At 44.4% G+C, this 21,374-nt stretch overlaps 1 protein-coding gene across 1 annotated transcript in view; it reads right to left on the reverse strand.

Moving 5' to 3' along the window:
* Positions 1–14,823, reverse strand: part of ITPR2 (inositol 1,4,5-trisphosphate receptor, type 2) — a 326,434-nt gene extending 311,611 nt beyond the window's left edge. Inside the window, exon 1 of the mRNA XM_015429433.1 lies at positions 14,732–14,823. Coding sequence (XP_015284919.1) covers positions 14,732–14,823 — 92 coding nt within the window. The remainder of the gene's footprint in view (positions 1–14,731) is intronic.
* Positions 14,824–21,374: the final 6,551 nt, after the last annotated feature.

Genomic DNA, 21,374 nt, shown 5'->3' on the forward strand with positions numbered 1-21,374 from the left:
CGGTGTTGGGCCCAACTAAAAACCAATCTCTTCCGTCTTCAGTTGCCAAACAAGTGGAAAACAGGTAGTCAAATAACCCTGTCTCCATTGGCAAAACATGGATGTGTTTAAAGATAATCCATGGGCATCTGGATTGAACTTTCTCTTGATTAACAGAGAGTAAATATTAGGCATAGGCTGTGCACAAAGGATAGCTACGTGTGTTGTTATGTAATATGTAAAAGGGCCTTGAGTCTCTGGACAAGCCCCCCCCCCAATACAGTGCCAGCCAACACCTATCCTGGAAACCACTTAGTGTGCTTGGAAAGTGGGTGGGCCAAGACTTCTAACTGGCTACACAGATTTTTTTTTTAAAAAAAATTGGGGGCAGCTGCCACTACAGTGTTGGTTTTATTCTCTCTCACTCCTCACTCCCATGATGGGTTTTTTTAATCACTCCTCTTGCCATGTCTGTGTGGGTGGCTCCATCTCCCGTGATGGCCATGTCAGAATTCCAAAGATGCCCACAAGTCCAAAAAAGGTTGAGGGCACTTTTAGACATTATGCACAACAAACTCAAGATTGCCACCAAGCATACTAGAGCTAAAAGGCAGCAGCCGTACATCTGCGGGAACACTTATCGACCAAACACTTATAGCAAAAAAAAAACCTACCTCCCTTTTAACCAAACACTTATAGCAAAAAAAAAACCCTCCTCCCTTTTTCTTTTTTTTTTTTTTTTTGAGGGAGGCTTGAAAAGAGTCAGTGTCTGCAAGTGGACAAACCCATAATTCTGGGAGGAGAAAGCACAAGTATGTAAGAAATGCAGAAATTGTTTGCACTGGGGTAGCAAGTAACAAAACTGAAATCATTTAAATATGATGGAAGTGCTGGTGTGGCCACACCCTGAGAAGCAAAAATTAAATGCATGACAGATTTATCCAGCCCAAGAGGTGGTGTTTATATCTTATTTATAGAAGTGCCTCCCCTAAGCTTTGTTTATGGAACAATTAACTTTTGGCAACATAAAATAAACAGGACAAATGCACACTCTGCTTGAAAGCCTTTCTATTAGAGCCGAAAATCTTGCAGGTGGTTGAAGTCCTTTTAAGAGCAAATATTAAATCATTCTCCTCAGAACACTGAAATCACGGGTAACTTTTCAACTGCAGGCTGGAAGGCAGCCTTCTGACAACGCAATTAAGCAAAGAGGCTGCATTTTGTTCCAATGCTGATCTTAGTTCAACATCCTGCATATGGAGGTATGAAACTGGTACGTCTGAGAAATACGTGCTCTTGTGACAATACAGCATTTGCAGGTGTAACCTGGACGTCAGAAATAACGGCAAGTTCAAGGCTCAGGGCCTCCTTTCTTAAAGCCCCTACACACACACACACACACACACACACACACACACACACACCCCTTGGCTTAAGCAAGGTATGACAAATCTCCTTGAGTATCACTCCTTACAGTGCAGAAGCCCAAGTCACCACCTTCAGCCTCTGAGTCACTGTTTTCACTTATGTTACGTGGACTCTTAGGTGGTCTGCGTTTCAGCAAATGGGGCTGTTGATTATGTGTCATGTCTTTCTCTACTACGCCTTCATCCCCTGTTGCCCTGTTACGGGCTCTTACAGGCCACCATCCTGAGGGCACCACTCTGGGTTTCCCTTACGAGGGACACTGCTAGCTTCGGGTAGTAGCGGGGACCACTTACCCACTGGCTCCGTTCTTCGTTATAAAACTCTCCTGGTTCACTCCAAGGCTTTCAAAACTGGCGTAAATTAGTGACCGGACTCCGTTGTTTAACAGAATGAAACGGCTTTACTGTGACACCTCGCATTTTCCTCCAGCACAACCTTAATCAGATACACGTTCCATATGTTCCAACAATTAAACCGCCCTCTGGGATTCTTCCCAAAATGTGTCAGTTCCCTATGGCTGTTAACCAACCGCTCTTCACCTCCTCCCTCACTCTCCGTCCCATTCGTCCCCCCCCCCTGTCCGTTTTCTGTCCATCAACCTCCTGAACATTCCATTTCTCCACACCGCCCTATGTCTGCACAACGCCCTTCTCCAGGTGTTCCCTTTTAGGAATCCGTCACAGCCCCTATCTCAGACATAAAGTCATCAGAGGAGGAGGACTCCTCAGGGGAAAAGGAATCTTCAGGAGAAGGGAAGCCGTACATGGATGGTTCTGAGTCAGCAGAAGCCAGAAAACAGGCTGATGAGCTGCAGGCTGACCAAGACTCTCCACCAACTGCTGATGCAGAGCCACCCCCAGTTCTGATGCAGCAGGTGAGACTCAAGTGATTAAGACCAGTCCACCAGGCTAACCTACACCCTTCAAGTGCTGGAGACAGAAGCTTAGAAGGGAGCTGCAAGCAAGAAGGCGCAGGGTGGTGAGGGGAGGAGGAGGCGCCGATGACAGGGCGAGCCCGAGCCGACATCGGCCAGAGCCGGGGGGCCGAGCGGCGAGACAACATCCAGAGGGAGAGCGCAGCTCCCAGGCCCTCCTCCTCTGCCACCACCGCCCTGCAGGAGAGCCACCGCCATGGGTGGTGGTCCCAGTGGTGGTGGCAGGGAGGGCACGGAGGGGGGGGAGGCACAGTTCAGCACCAGAGCCCTGCAGGAGAGCAGCTTGGCGCCCTAAGGGCCAGCCCGCACTCTAGGCAAATCCCTAGTTTGCTTAGCGGGTGAGCCGGCCCTGGTTGCAGTAGTACTCCCAAGTAGCTGGCTGCAAACAAGGGCTTGTTAGGAACTGCCTATAAAACCCAGGGCTGGGAACCTGCATTTTGTGGAAGTAATTTTGCTGGATTCTGTGACCACACTGCTTGATCTGCTTTCTTTGTGCGACCTTGGACCAGCTTGGGACTTTGACTTTAGTTTTGTGATTCTCTGGCTTGTGGATGACCCTTGGACCTCCTGACTATGCTCTCTGCTTCACCCCTTCTGATAATGACTCTCTGGTTTGTGCACTTTTGGCTTGTGGACTTCTAGGACTGAACTCTAGACTTTGTGTGGGCACCTGTGTTAGCAAAAGCCTCCTCTTGCAATGTGAAGGACAGTATCCCAGACAGGTTAGGGCCAAAGCTGGCATAGGGCAAGTCTAGCTCTCTCTGTGTACAAGGCCAACAAGCCCAGACATGGACTGTACGGAGAGATTCCAGGAGGCAGTTAAGCATTGAGGCAAGTTTTTGGGACTTTGGCAAATTTTGTAAAACTAAACATCCCTAAAAATGGCGACGGACAACATAGTAAGAGCAACAAGCGATATCCAAGCTTTCTTCAGAAAGTGGAAGAGCCGCTGGCTAACCATGTGACCAGAAATAATCATAGACTCTTGCAAACTGTGTCTTAAGCCTTTGTCTCCTGTTGGTATAAATGAGGTACTATGCAAGAACTGTGCTACATGTCAGCTGTTGCTTTTAAAAGGACTGTGTGAATATTGGAGAAGCGTCTAGCCAATGATCATAGGGGCTTCCAGGATTGAAGAGGAGAGTCAAATGGGCATTTGCAATTCGAATGGCCTGTATGCAGACCATAAGCGAGGCTTAAAGCGAAGGAGTATCCTCTATGGTTATATCCTGATTAAGTCTGCTGGGCAATAAGGTGACGAGACTCTCTTCAAGCCGGGCAGTGAAAAGCAAATTGGAATGACCCCTATGATTGAAGGCAAGAATTTAAGTGGAACAGTCCTGGGAAAAGGAGAAGGGACTTTGTTTTGAGATGGCCAGTTCCTGATATAGCAAGAGGGTGCCACAGGGAAGAAGAAAGAGGAAAACAGCAATGGAAGAGAAAACGAGATTGTGTAATCTACTGAAGGAGACTTATTGTTAATTTGCTTTTAATGGTGGAGGGAAAAATAATGGTTAAATGAGATGCCACTGTTCTCTAAAATTAAATAGCGATACTCCTTCATATAGTCAGATTTGTTGGGATGTTTTTACAAGAGATGATGATGATTGATCACTCTCAATGTTAAAGAAAACTTTTTACTATTGTTACACAAGTTTTTCACAAGCTGTATGTGACCTCCAACTCTTGGGTTTTTAGTGGGTTTTCTTTTCTTTCTCCTATAGTGTGTTGATTGCCTCCCTAATTTTGTTGTAGTTTTTAGAAAAAACAAATAAAAAATCCCCTACAGGGGGCCCATAAAAAAAGGACTATCACTCTGACTCCTTCACCCATCAAGCTCAGATACAGCCAACATGTAGTTGTCATTGTGAAAGGACAATGCCTTAGTCTCACCATTTCAAAAGGTGCCAGATTACCTGCATTCCAGAATTATGTCTCACAATTGCACCTCTGGACTTTGCCCCTGATACTGGGACCATCCAGGACATGGTCTATTGCCATCATTGGTAATCAGAAAAGAAACCTAGGTCTCAATTCAGTCCAGGAGAATGTATTGTCTTGACCTTCATTATCAGTTGCAATTCAGCACTCTCTAATCTGACCTGCTCTGAGCCACCAAGTGGATGCTGTGGCATTGCTGCCATTTGAACCCCGGCCTTCTCAGCTCAAACCAATACAACATTATTGTTCATCTGCCCTTTAAGCCATACACCATCATGGGTAATGATCAACTCCTATCAGTGGTGCACGACAGGACTCTCTGCTGCACTGTGGTGCAAAAACAATAACAAATAAAATGGGACATATAGTTCCTAAGGAACTTACTTTCATTCCTTGCTTTTTAGTGGCTGCCTTACTCAACCACTCTTTCGTGTTCAGCTCTCCATTCTGAACAATAGTGCTAATGGGATTTCTCGCTTTAGTTCTAAGCTTTGTCAGCCTGTTCATTTTATACAGTCATTCCAAATGTCAATTCCAATTATATTTTGCTTCAGTCATTCCTCTCTCTTTGAAATACTAAGAGATGGAGACCTCTGACTAGCAGCTCAAATGTTTTGGAGAGAGCCATTTAAACAGGTGGTACATTTGAAAACCCATATGAAGGAGAAGGAGAGCAAGCCTAGTTACATTCTACAGAACTCTTTCCTTACACTTGCTAACATTTCCCAACATACTGTAGCCCATAGGTCATCATCTCCATAAAAATGCCCTTATATGTCACAATCAATGGCCATTACCATTCTTATGTGAAATGATGCCTCTGATAAAATGCCTACCGGTATCAACTTTTTAAAGCTTCAGTTTGGAATGCAGAAACTGCATTTTCCATCGCTTTATCTTCATTTATACCAAGAAAAATACCATTAATTAGTATACATCTGACTACAGTAAAAGGCAGAGGCACAGAGCCACCAAAAAGAGTTCGAAACCCTGAAAGTCAACTCTAACATCATTACAGAAGAAGGAGAAGAATTTATGCAGGATTTAATTGAGTAAATACTTTTTGAGCCCCACAAGAGAGAAGATTTGAGTGCTGGCTTTAAAGAAGTCAGCCAAATCAGCAGTGCTGAGCCTTATTTCTTTCCGTAGTTTTCTGTTTCCTCCACACTTTGCTCTGCTCTCCCTCCTCTAGGAATTACCCGCTGGTGTTCCCTGATCCATATCCGGCACTGTCTATACCACCCATTGACAACTGTGGGGATAAGCTGGAATTCCAATAGATTACAAGCCTCTTTCCCAGCAATGGTAGTTTTAATACGTTTTTATTATTAAACTGTTCTGTCACGGCTTTGTTTTTTTATCCGATTTTATTCTGGAAACCACCTCATGTACACACACTATAAAGAATGCAGCTTGAGCACAGACACATATTAAACGTATCAAATAATGAACCCACAGGCTTCCTAAGAGAGTCTGTGACACCAGTACTTCCATCCACACAGCTTCTTTTCAAAACACTCTGCCAAACATGTTTGTATTGAAGTGCGATGGGAACAAGCATTTTGCAGGAAGACAAGAAAGGGGAGAACACATGGAAGAAGAAGAATGGGCATTACAAGAAGCAGAGCAGAACACCAGCATGGGGGAAACCAACTCCTAGTACGTGCTGATCTGACTCTTGGATATTTTCATGACCTCATGGGCACTCTAGGGGAACATTATCTATTTTGCAGGCATAATTGTATGCCAAAAAGCATGCAGGAACAACCATAAGTGAAGCAAAGGATCTGGACTAAACTGGCCACTCCCCTGTTACTTTGCACTTTGGCCCGTTATGTACTTATGGTGAGACCACTACTAGGCCATAATAGCTCCAAGTTATACTCACATAAAAATTACAGCACAGTCCCAAGCAGAGTTAAAGTAAAGGTAAAGGTTCCCTTGCTCGAAAGCCAGTCAAATCCGACTCTAGGGTTGTGGTGCTCATCCCCGTTTCAAAGCCGAAGAGCCAGCGCTGTCCGAAGACGTTTCCGTGGTCATGTGGCCGGCATGACTAAACACCAAGGCGCACGGAACGCTGCTACCTTCCCACCGAAGTGGCACCTATTTATCTACTTGCAATTTCTTGCTTTCGAACTGCTAGGTTGGCAGGAGCTGGAACTAGAGATGGGAGTTACACCCTTCTAAATCTAGTAAAGTCAGAGGGCTCACAAGTCATCATCATCCATCAACATTTATTCATTTACACCCCACTTTTCTCTTCAGTGGGCACACAAAGTGACTTACAACATTCTCCTCTTCTCCATTTTCCTCACATCAATGCTGTGAGGTGAGACGAGGCTTAGAGTGTATGACTAGCCCAAGGTCACTCAGCAAGCTTCCATGGCACAGTGGGAAGTAGAACCTGGATCTTCTAGATCCTAATCTGGTGTTTTATGATTATGATGATTTATGGGTTTATGTTGTTTTAATCTGTTGTTAAACAATTATTTAATAGTATTGATGTAAACCGCCCTGAGCCCGTTTGTGGGGAGGTTGGTATATAAATCAAATTAATAAATGTTCTAACTCAGGGGTCCCCAACGTGGTGACAGGGGCACCATGGTGCCCGCTGTCACCTTTCCTGGTGCCCACCAAGTATTTTTAGAAAGTGGGTGGTACCAAGTGGGGCCTTTAGAATCACAGATCTGGAAGGGGCCATATAGGCCACCTAGTCCAACCCCCTGCTCAATGCAGAATTAGCCTAGAGAATCCCCGACAAGTGTTTATCCAGCCGCTGTTTAAAGACTGCCAGTGAGGGGGCGCTCACCATCTCCCTAGGCAGCTGATTCCACTGTTGCACAACTCTTACTGTCAAAATGTTATTCCTAAGATCCAGCCGGTACCTTCCCACCCTTAATTTAAACCCATTATCGCGAGTCCTATACTCTGCCGCCAACCAGAACAGCTGCCTGCCCTCCCCTAAGTGATAGCCCTTCAAATACCTAAAGAGAGCAATCATGTCCCCCCTCAGACTCCTCTTCTCCAGACTGAACATTCCCAAGTCCCCCCAGCCTTTCCTCGTACGGCTTGGTCCCCAGGCCCCTGATCATTTTCATCGCTCTCCTCTGCACCCGCTCCATTATGTCCACATCCTTTTTGAAGTGAGGCCTCCAAAACTGCACACAATACTCCAGGTGCAGCCTGACCAATGGAGTATACAGCAAGACTATCACATCTTGCAATTTGGATGTTATGCCTCTGTTGATACACCCCAAGATCACATTAGCCTTTTTTGTTGCCGCATAACACTGGCTGCTCATATTTAACTTTCAGTCCACCTGTACCCCAAGATCTTGCTCACACATACTGCTACACAGAAGCATATCCCCCCATCCAGTATGTGTGTTTCTCATTCTTGCTACCCAGATATATTTTTCTGTGCCGTAGCTTCAATTTTACCCTATATGGATTTGTATTTCCCAATCTATATTTAATCTGATCTCCTACTGTATGTATATACATATGCCAATAAAGTCTTGTCAAAGAAAGTTACCCAGATGTAGAACTCGGCACTTATCCTTGTTAAATCGCATCTTGTTCACATCCACCCACTTTTCCAGCGTGTTCAGATCTCATTGAATTCTATTGCTATCTTCTGGTGTATTTGCTGCTTGTCCCAATTTGGTGTCATCTGCAAATTTAATGAGTAACTCCTCCACACCCTCATCCAGATCATTTATAAAAATATTGAAAAGTACTGGGCCCAGAATCGAGCCCTGTGGTACCCCACTGGACACCTCCCTCCATTCAGATGAAATTCCATTTACAACTACTCTTTGAGTGTGGTTCCTCAACCAGTTCCCTATCCACCTAACTATCCTAGAGTTCACTCCACAGTCCTCTAGTTTATCCATCAGCACCTCATGTGGAACCCTGTCAAAAGCTTTACTGAAATCCAGGTGAACAACATCAACAGCATTTCTTCAATCCAGTAAGCTCATCACTTGATCAAAGAGGGAAACCTGTAATAATTCAATGCTTATAAGTTCCATTGTATCTGAGAATAAAGCCTCTGGCACCGTTTGAGGTCTATCTGTGCCATCTATTTTTTCAATAACGTGTTAAAACCAAAGAATCTCTAGAAATATTTTCCAACAAAGTTTTACAATGGCACCACATCTAATAAGCATATATCAACAATTGCTATGGTCATATTAAACACAAAGACAATATAAACATAAGTCAGGAATGTTATCTATTATTTACATTTCAAGATATCGTGGTCAGAACAAAATGGAGATTTGTAGTTTCCGTAAAGGAAAACATAAAATTGTTATGGGGATGTAATAAAGGAAAAATCAGAGTAAGGTCCAATTTTCTCTTTCCCCTTATTTATTTTAAAGTATAATCAACTTTAGTCCTTATTTCAGCAGTTTTGGTTTAATGCTTTAGAATGTCTTCATGTTGTTCCAGCTGCTTTCTTTTTATTTCCAGACAAGGAAAGGGGGGGGGATTCCGTTTCTGTTCACTAAGATTCAGAGTCAAATTCAACTACTTTTTCTCCAATTTTATATTCCACAAAATGCAGTTTTAGACAAGATCTTTCTCTTTATTTTCTTTGCCCAAGAGGCTATTTGAGAAGTTGCTTTGAATTATTTTCATAGCTGCTGGAAAGGAAGGAGGGGGGGAGGAAGTGAATTCTTCACCCCTTCATTCCAATGTCTTTTAAAACTTTAAGGGGCTTCACAACAGATGGTAGACTCTCTGATGTTGCTTTACAATGTACTCATGGTGTTGTGCTTCATCGATGGTATGGATGAGGTTCCAGGTTGTCTCCTCCTGCCAGACAGTCATGTCTGACATGGGTGCTCTCATCCGGCTCCTGTGTCGGTGCAAATTCGGACCCTGTGCCTGCTTGCTGCCGCTTGTGGGTGGGTCCAAATTAAGCCCCTTGCAATGACCTTCTCTACGGGAAGCTCATTTGAGTTCAGGATCCCCTGAACCCTCCTAAAGGAGCCAGCGATCCAGCCAGCACCCGGGAGCTCTTCCCAGTGCAACTGTTCCCATCACACTGAATCCCGCCTCCCCCAACTTGTCCTATTTGGGCAAGATAATAGAGAGGGCAGTGGCAATTCAGTTACAGGACTTTTTGGACGACGCTTCCATTTTAGATTCCTTCCAGTCCATTTTGCCCAGGCTACAGGATGAAGATGGGACCTCCGGAGGCATCTGGATCAAGGCAGGATGGCGGTGCTGTTGTTGTTGGACCTGTCAGCAGCGTTTGACATGGTTGACCATCAGCTACTGACCTACCACCTCACCAACAATGGAATTCAGGGGCTAGCCTTGCAATGGCTTGTCTCCTTTCTCCAAGGTCGGGGACAAAGGATAGCACTGGGGGAACAGCTATCCCAAAGGCACCCACTGGACTGTGGAGTGCCTCAAGGAGCAGTGCTGTCCCTGATGCCCTTAAATATCTTCATGCACCCCTTGCCCCGATTGCCTGGAGGCATGGGCTGGGATGTCACCAGTATGTGGATGATACCCAGCTCTATCTGTTGTTGGATGGCCAGTCTGACTCCAAACCGGAAGATCTGGACCGGGCGTTACAAGTTGTGTCTGGGTGGCTTAGGCTTAGCCAAATGAAACTGAATCTGACGAAGATGGAGGCCCTGTGCCTGAGTCGGGGCAGTCCAAGAGTAGGGATCCCACTCCCAACCTTCAATGGGGTACCACTAGTCCCAGCGCCAGAGGTTAGGAGTCTGGGAGTGCTACTGGATGCCACCTTAACTATGGAGGCCCAGGTAGCAGCCACTGTCAAATCAACCTTCTACCATCTTCGGCAGATCAGGCAGTTGGTTCCCTTCCTCGAACACACTGACTTGGCAACAGTGATCCATACCATGGTCACCACAAGACTGGACTACTGTAGTGCTCTCTACATGGGGCTGCCCTTGTCTCAAATCCAGAAGCTGCAGCTGGTGCAAAATGCTGCAGCCAGGCTTTTGATGGGACTCTCTATACGGGAGCACATCCAGCCTGTGCTAAAGACATTTGCATACCAGATTCTATACGGGAGCACATCCAGCCTGTGCTAAAGACATAGCATACCAGATTCATTTCAAGGAACTGGTTTTAACCTTTAAAGCCCTTTATGGTCAGGGGCCTACATACCTGAGGGACTGCCTTTCCCTGCACGTTCCTCAGAGAGCACTGCGATTCGGGGCTCAGAACTGTATGACTGAAGGTAAACTGCAGCAACCATTGTATGGCTGGCTCTGCCTTGTGTGGCAGCCCATCATACTACGTCAAGCTTCCAAAGGTGTCCACAGGCTCAAAAAGGTTGGGGACTCCTGTTCTAACTGCTAAGCCATTCTGGCTTTAGGGAGTAATTCTGCACAGGATGACAGTGCTAGTGGCAATCCTGTCCTTGCCCAGCCAGCATAATATAAACACAGGATTATGATTATTATTATTAAATTAATTGTTAATGTTTATTAATTATTTATTACAATATTTCAGTTCTACTTTCTCCAGTCACACAAGTTCCTTAGATGGATCAGAACACCAAAAACACACAATAAAATCATGACAGACTACAAGAAATAAAAACCACTAAAAACACACACAAACAAAACGCTGCAGCCCACACTATTAGAATACCACAACCTGTTTTGCCATGACAATTCTCTGGGAGACACAAGTTAAACTGGTATATGATACTAATGAGCAGTTTTGATATACTCTGGAAGTCAGATCTGGTTTGGGGTGGAAGAAGGGAGATATATTTAATAGGTTTGACCATAATTCTACACACAATCTGCTTAAATCCACTGAAATCTGTGGAATTTAGACAGCCTAACTAAACACAGGACTGCAGTCTTTATATGCTGGAATTTCAAATCGTTTTTAAAAAACCAACACCGCAAATTGGATGCAGCTACCATGATTCAGACAATCCATGAGACAATCCATTCAGACAATCCATACAAAATCAAGGAAATTGTTAGAACATTTTCCATTGCTGGTCAGAGAGAAAGACAGACCTAACTACATAGAGTACTCGGGCTATAAATAACGTAATTTGCTCCAATACCCTCCAACTGCCCATATTCAGCACTGACCATATTATGGTTCCTTTGTATGATAAAATAATGTCCCAATTTCACTGTAGGTAGATACTGGAATATCACTGTAGGTAGATACTGGAATACCTTTGAAAAGTACCATTTGTGTGCACTCACAGAATCTCCTAAGCATCTAGACTGCTCCGTGGGAACAGGTACATTCGTGACTCTAGTGTGCAAATCTGTATAGGAGCATGGACATAGATGCAGAACGTCAGTATACAGCATCCTTTCCACAACTGCTTATATCGATCGTCCATACTGCCCCATCTGTTTGAGTTGCTATAACCAGATCCACTGAAAGAGTAGACTCTAAATTGTTTTTTAAAAGTTGGCCGGAGTAGGGCTTTGGCACCATACAAACCATGGACAGAGCTCAGAAGAACGATCCTTGGTGTGAGAATATAAGAACACAAGAGCATCCTCTACATTTGCGACATGATGCCTGATCAACATACACAATATATGTACCGAATCGCTAAGACCATGCTCAAGGAACTTGTACATACTATATTTGTATATAATATCTTTAAGCAAAGTTACTTTCTAAAGAAGCTTCTTTGATTATGGACCATTTGAGAGGATAAAAACTATTACCAAGTTTATCAAAGCAGTGCCTTTTCAATGTTTAAAGAAACATTAAGATCACCATTTAAGGCTTAGAACAAACATGTAATTCAATAAGCACAATGGAACAACGCTTAATCATTACAAAGATGAGCACAAAATTAAGAAGGTACGGAACTGGAAAACTCTATGGCTATTCCTTCAGGTGAAATTCAAACAGGTAATGTGCATGTGTTTTAAAATATAGAGTTTTTACTATTACTAAATTTATTTAAATCTTTGTACCCCACTTCATCTCTGATCCTGTCAGAACAATCCTGCACAGAGTTTCTCCAGTGTAAGCCAGTTACAGGAATAACTTTGCACAGTATTGCACTGCAAAAACCAGCATCTGCAAATTAAAGACACACACAGCCAAGCCGTCCATTCCTATATACATCTACTCTAAAATAACCCACATTAATATTTAATGGGTCTTAGTCCCACATATGTACCACTGCAGCCATAAGCAGCCTGTTTTTTAACAAGGCCCTGCTGTAAACATCCTCTAGTGAAATCTGGATGCTGCCTTGTTGTGATCAGGACCATCCCCTCCCCCGCTCCATCCCAAGAGCCTTAGGTCAGTTTAGTGGACACTGCAGTGTTGTCAGAATTAAGCTAATGAATGGTCCCTTGAGTCTTCATGTTGTGGCAAACTGAAGGCCCCTTAATCATGTCGCAGTGAAGGGGTGTGTTTTGAATAAGTGAAAAGTTATCCTCTGACAAACACAACACTTTCGTGTCTGCTGGAAGTGTCCTGATTTGATTATAAGAAGTACTTAAGTATGTTGCCTAGCCTTCTGATTGTATAGCATGCCATCTACGCACACACCCCTAGCCTGTTTTGAACACTCATATGTAGACACAGAAGTGATGTAAAGCCTGCAAACTGACTCCAGGTAACCTTGTGTGGTGGGAAGCTCCAGTGTAGCCCAACCCTGAACCCTGGCAGCTGGAAGTGGTAACTGTGTATACACACATAAGTCTATTTAATAGTTTAAAGGAAATGTTTTATCAACAGCATGTCACTATTTGACCTTGTCACACGAACCATGCTGACCTAGTAATTGTAATTTGTACAAGGTCGTCTTTTCCAACAACCAGCCGTCAAAAATCTGCTATCACAAAGGCTTTAGATCAAAAGAGTACTTCGTGTTATCCTCAATGGTGTCAAATCGCAGCCAATTTACAGCAGCGCTTGGGGTTTTCAAGGCAAGACACAAACAGAGGTGGTTTGCCTCTGTGTAGCAAATCTGACCTCCCCTGGTGGTCTCCCATTCAAGTACTAACCTGGTCTGACCCTGGACTAGGAGATAATCTCTGAGATCAACTCAAGCCTTGAAAATTGCTCCTCCACTGACTTGTGTGATTTTGTTCATACCCATGCAGGCAGATTCTATTATTCCTTTTAGAAATCCAAATCTAAGAAAAGGGATGATATTTTAATCATTTCTGCTATCATGCAAACATGCTCCAGATAGATAAGTTTCCTAACACTAATTCACACATGCAAGTCATTCAAGGTGTGACGAACTTCCCTATGTAAACTGTTTCTTGGGTCAAAGGAAATCTGTGCAGACAGATTTGTTGAAGAGGGCTTGCTTCAAAGATGAAATGTATGAAAATGTTCACACATGACACTGAGTGCACCTCTTCTGGGCTATGGGTGCACACATATCAATGGGACATAAAACTAAAGAGGGGCATTTTGACATTAAATGCATTCTAGACTATGTAGGTATTATGCTTAATTACAGGAGCATGGAGTATAAAACCCCATCTCACTGTCATTGGTCTGAGGCTATGTTTATTTTAGAGCTCCAGTACCTAAATGCTATACAGCTCCCTGCACATGTATGCCATTAAATAAAAGTTAAACATCAGCTCGGTAGCAGAGTTCCATCCCATCACCGCTACCACCCTATGAATGTTTTATGCAGAAAGTAACCGCTGGTAAATTCACTTATAAACTTATACCACAGCACACTTGTTATTCTTCAGGGTGCCACAAGACCAGCTCGTGGCGGCGAGTTCGCCGGGTGCTTCCTCCGAAGGAAGCGTGTGCGTCCTCCCAGCCTCTGGTGCCCCGCGGCACCCTTCCTGTGGCTCACTTCCGAGTAAATATGCAGCGGCTCGGCTCGCGCCAATGCGCAGCCACATTTCAGCGCCGAGGATCTCAGTGGGAGTAGCAAACCACTCTTCCCCACATCGCTGGGGTATGGCAACCGAGCTTCTCTTGGGCTCGGTCGCCCCGAACCTTCCACGGGCCACTGTCAGAAGACAGAAGCAGACCCGCCCCGCCCCCCCAAAAAGCCTGCACGCCCCTGGCTCTTTTAAAGCACTTCCTATTTGTAAGCACTCTTTTTAAGCACCTCCCCCCCCTTCTCCACATTCCTCTCCGTTTGCTGTACGTTAAAAACTTGATCTTTTCTCTCTTTCTCTTCCCATTACAAAGCCACGAGACGGCTGCAGGAAACAAAGCGGAAGAAAGGGCTCTAGCAAGGCACAAGATTCGTAAGATATTCGTAAGATCCAGACGGGTTCCAGGAGTTCCCAGCCACTTTTTAAAACTCAGTTACCCGGCAACTCCCATCGGAGGCTAGTCCAGACGTGCGGGGGGAGTTGCGTGTCCAGAGCTCTCAAAGCACGTCTGAAGGGTCCCTTCCGGGGCACCAGTGGATGAGCATAATAATCCCCCTTCCCGGCGCAGTCACCCCGTTAACGCGCTCCTTACCCCAAAGTGCTGATGAAGCCGTTGACCGAGCCCTCGGCGTAGAGGGAAACGATGTCCCCGATGTAGAGGAAACTGGACATTTTGTCAGACATCTTCAGTCATTTTCGAAGAAGCCCCCCCCTAAACTGGAGGAAGAAACCCCCCCCTTTCAAAAAAAAAAAAAAATCTGGCAGACGATTCTCCCAAAATCAATTTAAGGAGCTCCAGCCCAAACTGGCCCAAATTTGAGCCAGCACAATTTGCTAACGCCCCCCCGCCGGCTGCAGGAGTTCTAGCCCTCCCGCTGCATCGCCACCTCCTTCTACTCGCAGCTGGTCCTCTTCTTCCAGCCCCGCTTGTAATCCACCTGGGTCGCCTTTCCCCGCCCGCGTCTGCCCCGCTCCGACAAGCGCCTACATCCGACTTTTCCTGCCTAAAACGAAACTCTTGCGACCAACAGCTTCCCATTGAGCCAGCTAAGAGGGCGGGGCGCCCACCGTCCTTCCAGCTAATCAGCGGAGACAAGGGGCGGGGCGGCAGGAGGCAAAAGAGGGGGAGGGGCTGGCGGGGGGAATGCCGCCCCCTTCCCAGGTGTTCGCGCGGTGGGCTTGGCCGGAGTATTTTTGAGAGATCCGGACCGGGAGGTTTGATTGAGGCAGTCCTCTTGTCAAAACGGCGTCGAAAAACACAAGCCTCGTGCTGCAGCCGTATTTTAAAAAGCCTTGCGGACATTTCAGGGCGTGCACCTCTCTGATGTATTTCTGTATGCCCACTAGCTATGGCTGGGCTGTAGAACCTCAACATTCCCCCCCCCCCGCCTTCCAGTGTATTCCGTGGCAAAAGGGTGGGGTGAAAATATGTAATTATGCCGTCTGTTCACATTTTAAACCCACTCAACTGTGAGGTTCACTCCCTCCCTTTCGGCCTAACCACCTCGCAAGCTTATTGTAAGGATCAGGCAGCGTGAACCAGGCATGCCACCCTACCCTGTATGGAAATATGATAGGCAGATAATAGATAACTGATGCAAAGTTCGGTGGGAGAACATAAGAGCAGATAAGACATAGCATGGAAATTATCCATCTGCTCCTGCATCTTATCTCTCAAACTGTGGCCAGCCGGATGCCCGCAGAAGGCCAACAACACAGGATATGGAGACCAAAACCTCCTCTTGTGTGACACCCCCCCCCCCCCATGCACAGGCCCTGATGGGTTTTGTGCTTCTGGACGCTATGCTATGAAGCCATTGCAGCTAATGACCATTGATAGGCCTCTCCATGAATCTGTCTACTCTTTGAAAGCCAGTCATGCTTGTGACCACTGGCCAAGGGCAGTGAATCCCACCATTTATTACTTGTTGAGTAAAGAAGTATTTCTTTTTTAGTCCCTCCTGAAACTGTTGCCCATCAACTTCGTTAGGTGCCTCTGGGTTCTAATTCTGTCTGTTCACCTTCTCTGCCCCTTATATCATTTTATAAACCTTTATCATGTATCCAGATTCTTTAGTGCTTCTTTTCCTCAGAGGAAGGCCCACTTTCCACTACTATGCTATTTTTATGAGCTATGGTGTGATGAGAATACACAACTCCAAATGCACCTTCACCCTAGAGCTATACAGGGACATTACTATATTGTTTCTTTGCCAGTCCTAAGAATCCACAGCATGGAGTTTCTCTTTTCTACTTCTACTACACACTAGTCCTGTTCATATATTACAGTGGACACACACATAAATTCTGCCTGTATATGCATACATCTGTTTGTAAAAAAGAGCCATGTGTGTTCATTTTATGAACAAAACAGGACCAATAACAGGATACATGTGCGGTTTGTGTTCATTTATTTCAATTTTTATCCCACTCCTTTCCTGGCTATTGGGGCTTGGGATAGTTAACAACATAAAGATGAAACAAATAAAAATACAGATATTCTATTAAAAAATTAACACACTAGCTGTACATCAATGATCTGTGCCATGAGATACATACATGAGGTACATACAAAGAATTGTACATGGATTGTAAGTAACTTGTGAACAGGGCTACTGTCGACTGGAGTCATGCTCCATAGGAATTGTTCCTCAATGTGCTTATTATTATTTTTAAATAGTTACATAAACTGTCTTTAGAAAATACCTTTTCAAAGAGGCTACCCCAAATGTTTCCTTACTTAGTATTCTTTGTTGGCTTCCCTGCTATATCTTCCCCATCTGGTTTCAATCTTTTGCAGGTTACTCAATTCACATCTTGAATTTGTTCCATGAACACAGCCTGCACTTGGGAAGAAATTCAGCGAATAGAACAGATACCTTGGGGCCAATCAAGGTTGATATCTAAGGTATCCCCTGTTATGTAAACAAGCAGAATACTTATAAGAAGACAAGGGGGATCATGGTTCAGTAAGTTTGTTAGTCTTGAAGGTGCCACAAGACTTTGGTTGTAGCTGCTCCTCTGGAATAGTTCCATTGGGTTTCTCGATGAAACCTTGAACCTTATAGCTGGGGAAGAGGCAGATGAATATCAAGGTACCATCACTAGAGATGCCATAAAGGTAGCAGAAAAAAAATGTTCAGCAAGTGAACATTCCACGTTTGATGGACACGATCACTCATACGCCAAGCCTCAGATCACTTTGCTTTACTGTCATCTGACCTGAACAGCCACCAAACAGCTTTGCGTCTTCTCTATAGCTGGGGGGAGGGAGTTTCATTTCCTTCTGCCTTGTGGGCACTTTGTCATCAGTGCAGATGATGATGAATTGTCACAGTCAGATATCTAACTGGTAGATGGCATTCTGCAATTTGAGATCTAGCCAACTTCTTAGGAATTGCAAACGTATCTTTGCAGGATTCTTGCTGTTCCAAGCCACAAGGTCTTCTGGAGCTAAGCTGGTGTTATTTGTTCAGTGCCCAGAATGTCTGGGTGTTTCTTGAGACTTCTAGGCACTGCTGCAAGGGCTCCAATGAAAACCAGCACGATGGTAGCCTTCTTCTCCCAGAGCCACTCTAACTCTATTCAGAACAGAAACCTTTATTGGCATAACATAAGTAAACCAGGCAAGGAAAAGTTTAAGGGGTAGTACAAGAACAACATCAACCAATATTCCCGATATTCCAAAATACAAGACAATCCTAACATGATTTACAAGAATTACAGAGTATTACTCTTGATTTCCATACATAGGTCAAAAATTCAGTGACAGATAGTGTTATTGCTGGGCTCTGGTCTGCTAAAAAAAAATTTAAATCCCTGTCTAGAAAATCTCTCTGCGAAGGGAGGAAAGGGCGAATCAAGTTATTGCGCATAACGGAGTATTTGGGACAGCGGAGAAGGATATGGGTAATAGAGTCAGGTTCCCCAAGATTACAGTTACAAAGTCTATCCCTGTACGGAACACCCCTGTATCTACCTGAGACCACTACTGAGGGGAAAAGGTTGAACCTTGCAAGCATAAAAACCCTCCTAAAAACTGGGGTTATCAGATTAGCGATATATGGTAGCATGGAGGTATGCAAGGGAAGGAGGGGTAATGAATAGGGAGAACAAACTCCAAGACTCATAGGTCTTGGTATTTTGTAATCTTCTCCTGCTCTTTCTTTTCTATTCAGCTGTCTCCTGGGTGGGTGGGGAAAAAACACCCTAAATTTAAGTGTAAACATATTGTCAATATCTTGCTTTTTGTCTGGCATCTAATTTGACCAAATATTTCCTCTGCTCCACATATCTTAATAGCTGCTAAGAAGGGGTGTATGAGCTGTCTGTGCAGTAACATGTGGAAAGATGGTCAGAGAAAGTGCCTCTGACCAAGGAGATCCATTTATTTCCCAGCTCTGAGGGAAAAATGGGTTATACAGACATAGCTATTGCTGCCGTCTGGCTGATATTTCCCCTCTCCCCTATTTATGATGTGCACTGTTAAGAACAAGAGAAGGGAGCAAGGGACCAATGGAATAGTGGCATCTCTAAGCTTGTGTCATGCAGAATTCAGAAACTTATCAAAAGCACCTTAATAATTAACTTACTTATTGAAACATTTTTAGAGGAGAAGAGGAAGAGGAGATTGGATTTATACCCTGCCCTTCACTACCTGGAGGAGTCTCAAAGCAGCTTACAGTCTCCTTTCCCTTCCCCTCCCCACAACAGACACCCTGTAGGTGGGGCTGAGAGAGCTCTTTTGAGAACTGCTCATGAGAGAACAGCTTTGAAAGAACTTGTAACTGACCCAAGGTCACACCAGCAGCTGCAAGTGGAGGAGTAGGGAATCAAAACTGGTTCTCCCAGATTAGAATCCGCACTCCTAATATTTATATATGTCCCTGTGTGTCACATATGTGTGAGAGTGTCCTCTACACCTGCAGAATTTGACATGGATCCTGGCAGCTCCGGGCTCTGGCATAAATAAATGTCTGGTGAAAGATGAAAGGCAAGGAAACAGATAATAATTTTATTGTAGAGAGTAGTTAAAATAAAATGGTGGTAATATGAGACCGTAAGGTGATGTAATGGGAGAGGGAGATGGGTGTGACTGAGACTAATACTTGACCACCGTGGGTCAGGAGATGAGTAGATGGTTTTGACCAGGCCTATTGCAATGGAAGCAGAGGGACAGATCTATGCACTACCAGTGGCAATGGACAGCCAGACTTCTAGCTCTCATGCCTCTCTTCCTCTTCACACTCAACACGTTCTTGTGGCACATCTCTACAGTACTGTGTTTGTGCATGTTGCTGTTCTAAAGATTTTATCTAAGAAAAAACAGATATCTAATGTTGAGGTCATTTTTTCCATTTCAAGCACACAACCCAAGATGATGACAGAAATGTATGGCTAATATGTCTAAGTGAAAGTTAAATAGGTCTGGCTCTGGATTAGTAGTTGAAAAAGTAAAGTGGTTTCAAACCCTGTAATTAGCACACACCCGGGGGGGGGAGTAGGAGCGGCTGCTGAGTCAATAGTATTTCATAAATTTTCCACTGTTTTCCTTTTTTTAATCTTTGAAAATCTTCTGTTCCAAGGTAAAGACATTATTTGATATTCTGTTAAGGAATCTGCTGATGGAGAAAAGAAAGAAAGAAAGAAAGAAAGAAAGAAAGAAAGAAAGAAAGAAAGAAAGAAAGAAAGAGTCAGGTTCACCCCAGCCACAACGTAGTACACACATATAGAAAGGTTTTACTTTATTGAGCTAAAGATGCGTTGACAGGATCACTGTTAGGAATGACGAGTAATCAATGAGCATGACAGGTTATAGAACATTCAAAATAGGAAGGCCCAATTGCGGGAGTTCCCGTGCACGCCATTAGGCCTGAGAAAATAACAGCCCCTCAAAGCATAACAAGTATCCTTCCCACGGCACCTCCGTGAGATAACCCAAGCAACTATGCGGTTCCTCTCCTCCTGCGGCCTTGAAAGATATACAGTGCTGTAGTAAAGCAATTAAGCGCACACAGAGACATGCGAATGAAAGTGAAAGCAGAAACCAATTGGCAGCTTGCTGACGGAAGGAAGGAAGGAAGGAAGGAAGGAAGGAAGGAAGGAAGATCAAATAAATGGTTTTCTTCTAGTAACAACAGTCCATTGGTTGTGGAAAGTGCCATCAAGTCGCATCTGACTTACAGCAACCCTTAATGGTGTTTTCAAGGCAAGAGATATTTAGAGGTGGTTTGTCATTGTCTACCTCTGCATCATGACTCTGGTATTCCTTGGTGGTCTCCCATCCAAATACTAGCCAGGGCCAACCCTGCTTAGCTTCTGGTATCTGACAAGATCAGGCTAGCCTGGGCTATCCAGATCAGAGGTTTTAACAACACTCCATTACCCTCCAAGAAAAGGCCGCAGGAAAAAGCCACAGGGACCAGGGGGTCTCATGTAAGTCAAGGTAGTCTCTTACATTTGTATCCCACCATTCTGCCAAGGTTCTTGAAGTCATGTTTTGGTGCTACAACCACCTTGTGTGCTACGTTATGCCAAGAGAAAAGGATAAGTCCAAAGGAACCCAGTAAGTACCAGGAACTCTGCACTGTCTGTTTCTGAAGGCTGTCTTCTAGGGCTGAAATGAATTCCCTTCCACAACTCTCCTTTATAAGATTTTTTACATCAAACATTCTTGGTCAAAGCAATGGTATTCCCAGTAGTAATGTATGGCTGCAAGAGTTGGACCATAAGAATATTTTCTGCAAGCCTAACTATTTGTCAGATATTGGGGTCTTTGTATTTGATACCGCATGATGTACTGTTCAGATATTGTCATAACCAAACAACAAAAATCTCCAAAAGTTTAAGATTACCAGATGTCCTCTTTTTAGAGGATGTGTCCCCCTTTTTTGTTGTCCGTCCTCTTTTCGGTTCTTTTTAAAAAAACTGATGAAAACGTCCTCTTTTGGGGTTGGAAGGTTAGGAATATTCCTTTTTGTTGTTCAGTCACACAGTCGAGTCCGACTCTTCACGACCCGCCAGGCCCTCCTGTCCTCCGTTGTCCTCCGGAGTTTGCTTAATTTCACTTTCATTGCATCGATAACACTGTCTAACCATCTCACCCTTTGCCATCCCCTTCTTCTTTGACCTTCAATCTTTCCCAGCATCAGGGTCTTCTCCAGTGAGTGCTCCCTTCTCATTTGGTGGCCAAAGTATTTGAGCTTCAGCTTCAGTATCTGGCCTTCCAGGGAACA

This window comes from Gekko japonicus, unplaced genomic scaffold (assembly GCF_001447785.1).
Source record: "Gekko japonicus isolate JY-2015 unplaced genomic scaffold, Gekko_japonicus_V1.1 scaffold169, whole genome shotgun sequence".
Taxonomy (NCBI): domain Eukaryota; kingdom Metazoa; phylum Chordata; class Lepidosauria; order Squamata; family Gekkonidae; genus Gekko; species Gekko japonicus.